General features: G+C 31.4%; 1 protein-coding gene across 1 annotated transcript; it reads left to right on the top strand.

Moving 5' to 3' along the window:
* Positions 1 to 5,515: 5,515 nt before the first annotated feature.
* On the top strand, positions 5,516 to 9,101 carry LOC111317680 (protein terminal ear1 homolog). Its single transcript, XM_022920116.2, has 5 exons — positions 5,516 to 6,575; positions 6,875 to 7,565; positions 7,688 to 7,807; positions 7,953 to 8,094; positions 8,201 to 9,101. Exons 1-5 carry the CDS (start codon positions 5,864 to 5,866, stop codon positions 8,570 to 8,572), a joined length of 2,037 nt encoding a protein of 678 aa, XP_022775851.2. The 5' UTR covers positions 5,516 to 5,863; the 3' UTR covers positions 8,573 to 9,101.
* Positions 9,102 to 11,115: the final 2,014 nt, after the last annotated feature.

Below are 11,115 nucleotides of genomic sequence, written 5' to 3'. Positions count from 1 at the left end.
TTTTTTTCTTTTCATGTCATAATTTTACAATCCAACAACATTCTTGATCATAGCGTTTTACTTGAAAAGTGGTTACCCATGATATATATAATGTCACTTTGCACTTTGTACCCTTAAAAGCTATATCTCAAAATCGAAGAATCAAAAGCCAAAAATAAATAAATATATGTGCGCTGTATGTAAAGGGGAATCAACCCTTTGTTCCAAGCAACTGTAAATGGCAAATCGACTTGCCACGATAACAGGACACGACGGAACAAGCTCCTTATTGCACACGCTCACCAATATTGTAGTTGGGAGGCAAAGGTAAGGCAAGACAAGGTCTCCATTGCCAATGCCATTAATTGGCAAAGCATGCACCAGCAGCAAACAGCAACGTAGCATGGTGGGTTTTAAGCCCTTTTTAGGCCACCCAATTAAATTAAGAAGTAGAAGAAAGGGTAGGCAAGATTCCTGGTAACAAGGGGGAGCAGACGAGGATGGTCCAATGCTCCTCCTGTCTACTCTAACTGAAATATAATCCTTTCCCTTCACTTTCACTTCCATTCATATGCACATACATATAAATAGGCCAGGCAAAGTGGCAAATCCTATTCCTATGTACGACTTGAACCTTGGCTTATCAGCTCTACTTCCAGACTGTTTATTTCCGAGGCTTTTGTTTGTTTTAAGAGATTGCCAAATTTTACTCACAAGATTAGTCTAATTGTACATGGGTAATTTTTTATCGACCAAAGTTTAATTTTTATGAAAATTATTAAAAAGTAAAATTTTAAATGTATCGTATAAATATAAAGAAATGTATCCTTAAAATCATATACGAAAATAAAATATGACTATACTAATAGATAGTTGACTCAAGTGATAAAATAAATATGTTATTCTTTTTGTTATTTAGGTTTGAATTTATTACGTAATTGTGAAAAAATAATTTTTTATGAATTTATTAGGTTTAACATAGATAAATCTGCTTGAACCAATTTGGAAAGAAGATGTTTTGGAAAGAATCCAAAAACTCCTTAACCACTAAATAAAAAATCGTTCTTGACGATATTAAAAAAATGACTAATCTTTATAAAGAATTTTCATCCTTCTAAACTTTTGAAAGAAGTTAAAAGTTTAATTAAGTATGCACTACTTCAAGTTAATTATTAGTTATTACTATGATATATTCGATTAACTAGCGAAAGAATAATATGAAGAGAATGGTAAGCCAGAAATTTTTTTTTTTTTTTTTGCCAACAAGCCATAATAAGTTTTAAAATAAGAAATTACAGGTAATGTTTGATAGAAGGTGCATACCTTAAGAGTTCAATGATTTAATATACTGATAATTTTATATTATTGAAAATGATTAAATCATTGTGTAATTTAATTCTTATCTAAAAAAATAAAAAAATTTTATTATTGACGTGAGATATAAGATTATTGTAATAATATAATCACCTCAATAATTAAATTACTATAATTAATATGATAATTTTCAAAATAATATCAAACACTAACATAGTATATTTCATCTTTTAGGATGCGTTTGGATAAAGAATTTTAAAGTACTAACTTTTTGAAGTGCATTAATTCAAAATAATAGAATTTGTAATTGCATTATTAGATAATTATTTTTAAAAAAAAATTAATATTAGAATTTGATGAGATAAAAGGAATTATAATAGATAAATAATAATATTAGAGATAAAAATAAAATACTAAATATATAATATGGGTGTAATTAGATTTGTTAAAATATGTAGATATTAATAATAATATAAAAATTAAAAAATAAATTTTATAATGAGATTTTGTTGTTAAAATTGAAAAAAAATTATCTAAAAAATGAAAATATAGTGACTATTGACTTCTTATCATAAAATCAAAAAATTTCATAAATTCTACCTCCTTAAGTGAAATTTGAAAAGAGAATTTGATCCTTCAAAATTATTTATTCAAATTTAAAAATTTTTGACAATTTTAATTTTAAGTTTAACAAACAAAATAATTTTATTTTAAAAATTTAAGTCTTCTTACAAACAAAATCACTCATCCAAAGGCACCTTTAGTCCTTAGATATTACGATTTGCGGAGCAACAAAAGAATATACAACTAAATTTATACTTCGTCATTCTTTCAAAATATAATTTTACACCTTCGGAAAAGTTCACTCTTTCTATTGGATTGGGATCATGATGAACCTTACATACTTTTCTTCTTTAATCTTTCTCTGAGTTCCTTTTTTTATTATTATTATTATTCTTGTGTAAAATTCTTGTTAGCGGCTTTTGTCCTGCACAACGTAATGTAAAAGGCTATGGTGAGGGCTGGAGACTCCTCTGCCTCCAGCAAATAGAATGTCTGGTGTGCGTTTGCGACCTAATATAGCAAGTCTCCGTATACAGCGTAGCCTCCATTTAAGAAAATGGTGGGATCTGGCCATGGAAAAGAAAGAAAAATACCCTTTCCCGTGCTCTTTTTGCTCTTAAAAGAGGGGTCCCTTTTGCCCCCCTTTTCCAAACTACACCTAGTGGCCCATGAACTCGTGTGGCTGTGATGGGGAACATACCCCATGCAAAGCTACTAAGCTACCTCTTTGATTAATTATTAACTTGATTTAGCCACTTCGACAAGCTGCTGCTACATTTCTCGTGCGTTTAAAGAATTGGATTTTTAATTTAATTCAATTAATTAATGTAATTAATTTTGATAATTGATATCAATAAATTTAATATTTAAATTTTAGTATTTATAATTTTTTATATATCTTTAAATTATGATTTTTTTTATATAAAAATATATATTATTATATTCTAAATTTTTTTTTTTGATTAATACGAGAGATGAAAATTCGAATCCAAATTATTTAAATAAAAAAAATGCATTAATAATTCATAGCAAATTTTTCTTCACCATATCACAACTCACGTTTCCACTCGTTTTATATTCGGAATTTGAAGAAGTCGATGCATCTAAATTTTTCTTATATATTTTATCCAATAAAATTATATTGATCAAACACTTTCCTTAATATTATTGGCAAAGGTAAAAGTTGATCATAATTTATATAAAAAAAAAAAGACCAATGACATATGATTTCATGATTTTGGACCAATATTCAAATATTGGCAAAGGCGTGGTGTATCATAGGGAGATGAAAAATCCATATGAGCGACGTGAAGGCATGTATATTAGAATATGGTGGTTGAAGGGAAGAAAAATATTATTGTTTAAGATATAAAAGATGATTAAGTTTATGATTCATGTATTTATATTATATTTATTTTATATAAAATAAATATAAAATATAAAAATTATCGTATTATAATTTATATTATATATTAAATAAATATAAATATAAATATAAATTTTTTATTTTCATAAAATTTATATATATTTTTATTAAAATTTTAAATTATTCAAAATATCTTAAAATATAAAAAAAGAGAGGGGAGACAAGTGCATGCAAAGTGACAAAAGACAAAATTTAAATACAAAGATTAAGACGGGTAGTGGAAATCTCATGTTGGAATATGGAACCAAACCAAACCTTCTTTAGATTTTTCAAATTACTTAAAAAAAAAAAAAAGAAAAGAAAGCAAATGACGCACGTGTGCTGGCAAATATCAAAGCAAGGCGGTCGTGAATTCGGGCCGATGTCCAAATAATTTGTGGATGGAGCCAAGAGAAAATATGAAATTTTCTTTCTCGTAGTATCCCTTTTTCCCTTTCGATAATTATATACTTTCAGAAAAAAGTTGATTTCCTACTATTAGAAGGGACTAGCAATCACTTCATTATTACAGAGATTTGATTGAAATTGCGATAGATGGATTCAGTTCAAGTAATGAATCAGTGTTTCTGATCCATGCTGTCATTTCAATTTATTCAGATACAACTTTATTTATTTTTCTTTCTTTCATGGATCGTATGTTATTTAATGCCCATATCTAATCCAAACTACAAATATCTTTGAAATTGCTCGTTTTTATTCTACACATTAATTCCAGGGGATGAAATGAAAGTATTTTAAGTTGTGGATGAAGTAATTTCATCACCCGTCCTCAATGAATGGCATTTTGTCCATCATTAATTCGATTATTATAATTTCTGCTTTTAGTTTAATATATTATAAAAAATCATTTTTACTAATAATTTTTTTAAGTAACAACTCTATAAATATTGTAATTTTTTGCAGTATAAAATTATAATAAATAATGTTATATTGTAATAAGTTAATACAAATTACATTTTACAGTAAAAAAAATATAAAATTATTGTCAATGTTTTTATAACATTATTATTTTAGAATTTACAAAATAATTTTCTAACATAAAAAGTGTGTAGAAAAATGGTTGCATGTAATTCGTATAAGGCAACACTTTGTAATTTAATGTAAAATTATTATTATTATTAAATATCACATGTATCTAAGGCTTTTTATCAAATGAGCTCTCAATATTTCTTGATAATTTTAAGGGAATTAAGTTTATGAACTCGTAATTCTCTCTTATGTATATTATTAAAAAATTAAATTTAAATTTTGTATGAATGAGCTTGAACATAAGAAAAAAAAAATCTATCATTGTATAATTTAATATTACAAATAAATAAAGTTATATTTGGTTTGTTTAGCATTTTTTTTGAACTCGCATAAAACTAAAATCAAATATTAAAGTTAATTTTGACTATATGTATATACACAGAAAATTAAAAATTTACTTATATGAATGTAAATTTTATATTTTTTAAAATTTAAATTTAAATTGAATTTATAATTAATTTAAATTAAAATAATATTTATGACTTTAACCATTTTAATCTAAAAATAAAAAATAAAAAAAATTACGTTAAGTTTATCCCTTTTAAATATAAAAGATTTATGATGGTCAATAATTGAACGTTGATTTATAAGTAAATATTTATTTTTTCAAAATTAAAAAACCTTGTAACAAGATACATATCAACCAAATAAAAATACTATAGAAGAATTTAAAATTTAAAATTTGATTTAACTCATTTATATAACCACTTTTAAATAATAATATTTAATAAATTAAAAATTAAAAATTTAATATTTAAATCATGTCGTATACCTAAGTGTTAAAACTTCTTTTATGAAAAAAATTTATTGTAGTAGCTCTCTAACCCAAAAAAAAAAAACAAAAAGAAAAAAGATATCCTTGGAATTGTAGTAGGATTCTAACCTTAATAGTAAACAAAATTGAAAAATAGATGTTGGAATTGAAATGGGGAAGCAAGGTGGGATTAAAACAAAAGGCCCGTGGAGAAGTAGGACAAAAGAAATAATAAGGGTGCACCAATAAAAGCAGAGGAGATGAGTCGAGTAGTCAAAAAACCAACATGAAAAGTACCATGCAGCAGGGCAATTATTAATCGTCCCCGTCCGGTTTTTGGCAACCCACACACATTCGTCCCCGTCACCACGTGTACGGCTCGTATTCTTCATCATCCCAAATCACAAGGAGGATCAGAGCCAAAAGGCCAGAAAAAGGTGGGCTTCACTGGTAAATTCATCTATTCCACGAGGTGGCAATAGGCAAACGACATTTTTAGCAACCTTTGTCTTGGAAACAAAGTAGAGCGAAAAGGAAAGGAGAAACTAAAACCCTTCCTTCCATTTTATCCTTTTTCGTTTCACACTGCGACTTTCAACGTTGAACACTTTTGGGAGATGGAAAATAACAAACAAACAAACAAGTTTGGTTTACTTGCGTTTTTCTCTTGACAGCCTCAACTCAAGAAAACAGCTTCCTGAAACAGGTTCTTTTATCAAGCCGAATAAAAGGTTCTTGTTTTTAACCTTTTTTTTTTTTTTGAGTTTTGGCTATAGGTTCTCAGCCCTGAAACAGCCATGGACGAAACCGTTGCGGTCCGGTTCCCTGGAAACCTCGACCCGTCTGCACAAGAATTTTGGCCCGCCAAAAACCCTGTTTGCCAGCCCCAGATTCCTTTCTTCAGACCACCCCAACTTTACTACCCGTACGCTGCATCCACAGCGGTGCCGTTTGATGGCGGCGTAGCACAGTTATATACTGCCTTACCTGTACCTGCACCAACGGCGTACGTAACAGCTTCCATGGTGGTTGCACCTCAGCCGCCACTGCCGCCTCCGACGGCGGCGGCGACGAGGGCTTTAGTTTTGACATTGGTTCCATGCGATGTGAGCGAGTCTATGGTGAGGAAAGAATTGGAAGTGTTCGGGGAAGTACGTGGGGTTCAGATGGAAAGGGTCGGAGAGGGAATCGCGACCGTTCATTTCTACGATCTGAGACATGCGGAGAAAGCGTTGAAGGAAATACGAGAGCAGCACATGCAACAACAAACCAGGGTTCGCGACCAATATGTTGCGGCTGCAGCCGGGTGCGAACCAGGAGAGATCAACGCGTGTGCTTCACTGCCTCCACCTGCGCGTGGACTCATATCGGGGAGAGCTGTTTGGGCCCATTTTATTATTCCGGCAAGTAATGCTGTTCCTGACGGGAATAATCAAGGAACTGTTGTGGTTTTCAATTTGGACCCCGGCGTTTCCACTTCTAAACTCAAAGATATTTTCCAAGTTTTTGGTAAGTTTTGGACCTTTTGGTTTCTCGACTTTTTTTCTTTTCCTTTTTTTTTTTTTTCTGAAAAAGAAAGTTGAAAAGGGTTTGATTGGTACATAGGTTGTTTTGTTTTCTTTGGTTTTTTGTTGTTCAATCTGATGAGTCTCTATCCATTTTCTGTTTTCCTATTTGCCTGTTGAAATTAGCAGGGTCTTTCACTACAAAAATGAAGAACAGCATTTTTCATATTTATGGATATGATTTAATTTTTATTTCATCCTTATTTGTAATTTTGTATTTCTGTTTTGTAACTTTGTTGTTAGGCCCCGTGAAGGAACTGAGAGAAACACCATTGAAGAAACACCAAAAGTTTGTGGAGTTTTATGATGTAAGAGATGCGGCTAAGGCTTTAAGAGAAATGAATGGAAAAGAAATTAATGGGAAGCAAGTTGTAATTGAATTTAGTCGACCTGGAGGATATAGCAGGAAGTTCTTCAATGCTAACAACGCCAACATCAACGTTAACGCATTCACAGCTTGCACTGATAATATTTCATTGCCGTCCAGTAAATATAATCATCATTCAAGAAATTCAAAGTACCCATCTTCTCCCCCGCTTCCGCCTCCTCCACCTTCATTGGCGCGCAGATTCTCTGGTAGAATTTCTTCGAACATCCCTCGTTCTTTTCGTTCTCGAAGCCAATCGCCTACCAAGAAAGTGTCTAATTTTAGTAAGGGAAACCCTAGTGGGAATAACAACAGCAAGAGTTTGGTTGAAACATCAGTGGCTGGTGGTGGAGGTGCTAAGAAGACTGCGAAAAACCAAAACAACCAATCCACATTGAGTGGTAGCAATGGGAGTAAGCAGCAGCAGTGTAGGGGTAAGCCATGGAAAGGTAGACAAGCAAAGAAGTTTGATCCTCGTTTCTTAATAAGTGAAGATGCCATGGTGGAATCTAATTGTAAAGATTCCAGGACCACTGTCATGATTAAGAACATCCCCAACAAGTATAGGTTAGGCTTTTTTACTTCTACTTAAAATAGAAAATAACATGATTGCATTTTTGGGTTCTTGTTAAAAATGTGGAGAATTTTTTCCTTTATATTAATGTGTGATTGAATTTGGTATGTTGCAGTCAGAAATTGTTGTTGAACATGCTGGACAATCACTGTATTCACTGCAACGAGCAAATTGCTGACGGGGATGATCAGCCATTATCTTCTTATGATTTCGTCTACCTCCCCATTGATTTTAAGTAATTTTCTTTTCCGTCCCATTCTTTTTCTGAATTTTGTATATAGAATTCATACAAATCTATTACCAGTGTAGTAAATTTCAGGAGTATTTTATGATTCATTTACACTTTTTGCTTTGAATTGTTATTATTTAAAAAAAAACAGCAACAAGTGTAATGTGGGATATGGATTTGTGAACATGACATCTCCGCAAGCAACATGGAGACTTTACAAGGCCTTCCATCATCAACATTGGGAAGTTTTCAACTCAAGAAAAATCTGTGAAGTCACTTATGCCAGAGTTCAGGTTTCTTTGCCGTTCTTTTTTTCTCTTGTTGGATCAAAAGCTTTATTCTTTATACGGCTCTAATTTTGTTTCAATATATTTTTTTTAATCAATTGATTAAAATTAGGGGTTGGAGGCGTTGAAAGAACATTTTAGAAACTCAAAATTCCCATGCGAAATGGATCACTATCTGCCAGTAGTTTTTGTGCCTCCTCGAGACGGCAAACAACTGACTGAGCCACTTCCTATAGTTGGTCAAAAGCGTCCTGTTGCCTCGGCCAAAGCCAATGACGAAGAAGATGATGATGATCATATCGATGATGAGTGTCGTAATGAAAATCTGCTTGGCAATGGTGGTAGTGCAAATTCGGGTCAAGAAAATAATGCCTACAGCACCAATCATTTCAACTACTGTGATTCTGATGATACAATTGTGCAGCACGAGGAAGCCCTCAGTAACGGCACTAGCCAAACGGCGGCGATGTTGGGTCATGATTAAATAAAGAAAAAGAAAAGAGAAAAAGGAGTTGTTGCTGTTATGGCCTGAACGATGAAACCCTGAACAATCCTGAAGCAAATTTTTATCTCTTTTATGGTTTTTACTGCTACACTTCCGTGGACACTGTCATGAAGATGTGAATGAATACAATATAATCTTTGTTTACTGCAACCAAGGCAGTGTCCATTCACAGCTGTTTTTGCTGTTAAAATTGGTTGCACCAACCAATATCCAATGGGGTTCTTGTTGAGCACTGAGCCTCTCGTATATAGCTGCCCGACCCACCGCCAGCCTACGGCTCTCTGTGATTTCATTTCTCTTTCAGGTTTGCTGGGGCTGACAACCATCACCCCCTTTACTGCCTCATCATGGATCTTTAATTAGCATATGATAAAGAAATGTATCCTAGACTTTTTTTTTCTTTTTTTGGCTTCAAAATAGTAGTGTTACTACTACCTTAACTGTTGCAGTTTCAGAAGTATTTGATTTTGGTTTTCTAATAAATTTTTTATTATGAAAAGATATGTACAATATTGAAAAAAAAAAGTTGGTCTCTCTCAATTACGGAATATGGTACAAGTTTGTGTTATTTTATTGTTTTTCGACGAGGAATGGAGATATAGACCAGCGGATAAATGGAAGGGTTTCTTTGAAAGGGTGGGCTGGCCGTACATGACTGATCCCTACTGCTAGTAGTTTTGCAGTTGTTTGCCTATAGCCTGACCCTGCCGCATTACCCACCTTTTCAGCATTTTGGGCTTATTCTGATCAAGTGATTCTTGCCGCATCAGATCTCATACTTCCACGTCCATTTTACGACTAATTTTAATTCTGAATTTCTATTCCTCTTTCAATTTTAAAAATATATTATGAAGAAAAAAAAGACAATTCATCAAGAATCAAACCATATGTAAGCATAAAGGAGTAACATTGTTTAAATTTTAAATGGGTTTTGAACTTGCGTTGATGAGTCGGTATTTCAAGTATTATTTACTGTATTATTATTCATGAAAATATTTTCATAGTAAATGCGGCAATTAATTACTTTAACAATTACTATGAGATTGCAAGAATCTAAAACTCTTAATACGTAAGAGTTTGATCTGCAAACTTACCTCAGGCAATTCAGTTATGTAGAGTCACCTCATTTTCTGGACTCATAACTCTTTGCATCGAAGCTTCCCATGAGGTTATCGGTGAAGCAATTGTTTATGCAGAAATCAATGTATTTCTTATTTGCAAATTTTGCTAACCTACTTACAAAATTTTCATTTTTTTGTAAAACAGTAAATAAACTCTTAAGATGCATTCCTTGCTATTTGTTCTTTTACTAAAAAGCAGGGGATTTAAAGAAAATCAAAATACACCGTACATAGTTATAGGGGGAAGAAAAATAAACTATTTATGGAAATGTGAATTAAAGTTCTAATTTTAATTTACTGGAATTGCTTGGCTATAGAGATTAAACTATCCTCCAACAAAACTTATCCAAAAACCCAAAATAAATCCCTAGTTGAAAAGATAAAAAAAAAAAAAAAACTTTATTTTATGAACTGAACATTTGTAAATATTTTTGTTATTCTTTTATTGTGATTACAAAAAAGAGAACTTGAAGAAGATAATATTGAGTTAAAGAAATGAGTTTTCAGGTAATTGATAAGTTTTAAATATGGTTGATAATGAAAGGGTAGAACTAATCAAATTAGATGGAACTTCCAAGAAAATGATCATCTGGCTAAGTAAAAGAGTAAAAACCCCAACCTTGGCCTAGTAGAAGAAGAAAGGATCAATCAAAAATAAAATCAGAACTTAATTCAAACAACATGCAAAATAAAATATTACTAAAAAACTGTGTTTCCATAAAAAAACGATTACAGCACCAATTAAAAAAAGCATTGTCAAACAAAATAAAAACAAAAGACTGATTTTACGATTACAGCCAAGAAGTCTATCTTTCACGCTAGGCTTTCTGTCATTCAAACCACCTTTAATACCAATAATAATGAAAAGCAACAAAAAAAAATCCTCGAAAATCAAGTAAAAATACACCAGTCAACATGCTTAAGTGGTCCATTATTAAGTGGCAGCTTATTTTCTACTTGGCTGCTTTTTTGTCATATAAAAAAGTATTATGAAAGAAGAAAAAGTACACGTGTAAACTCAGGATCCCTTAAGGGATTCGTATTATATGAAGTAGTATTGATAGTATATAAGATTCATTTTAATCTCTATAGTATTAATTAGCATTAAATAAAAAACCACTTAATGAAGATTTTTTTTTTACAAATGAGGTTGTATTATAAGAAAAAAATTTGTGAGTCCTTGGTTATTTGGTTTGGTGGCTAAATGGCTCTTAGAAAGATATGGAAGAGTGAGTAAGATTCAATTTCTAGAACTAATAAGATGTGATTAACATTATACTTATCATCACTTCTATAATGAAAGTTGGAGTTTGGAAATTTGAACACGAAAAACATGGCTAATATTAGTAGTATATAAGAAGCTGCAACAAATAAAAAGTTAATTAGGATAACTTCTTTTTT

The sequence above is a fragment of the Durio zibethinus genome, chromosome 2 (assembly GCF_047325235.1).
Source record: "Durio zibethinus cultivar Kanyao isolate XHJ-2024 chromosome 2, ASM4732523v1, whole genome shotgun sequence".
Lineage (NCBI taxonomy): Eukaryota > Viridiplantae > Streptophyta > Magnoliopsida > Malvales > Malvaceae > Durio > Durio zibethinus.
Note: the sequence above shows the minus strand (reverse complement) of the source record. Positions and strands in the feature narration are given on the sequence as shown.

Bases quoted from the DNA above. Each gene is read 5' to 3' on its own strand.
- LOC111317680 (XM_022920116.2), top strand. From the start codon at position 5,864: ATGGACGAAACCGTTGCGGTCCGGTTCCCTGGAAACCTCGACCCGTCT. The intron at 7,566-7,687 runs GTTAGGCTTTTT...GGTATGTTGCAG, and splicing joins AACATCCCCAACAAGTATAG to TCAGAAATTGTTGTTGAACA. The intron at 7,808-7,952 runs GTAATTTTCTTT...AAAAAAAAACAG, and splicing joins TACCTCCCCATTGATTTTAA to CAACAAGTGTAATGTGGGAT.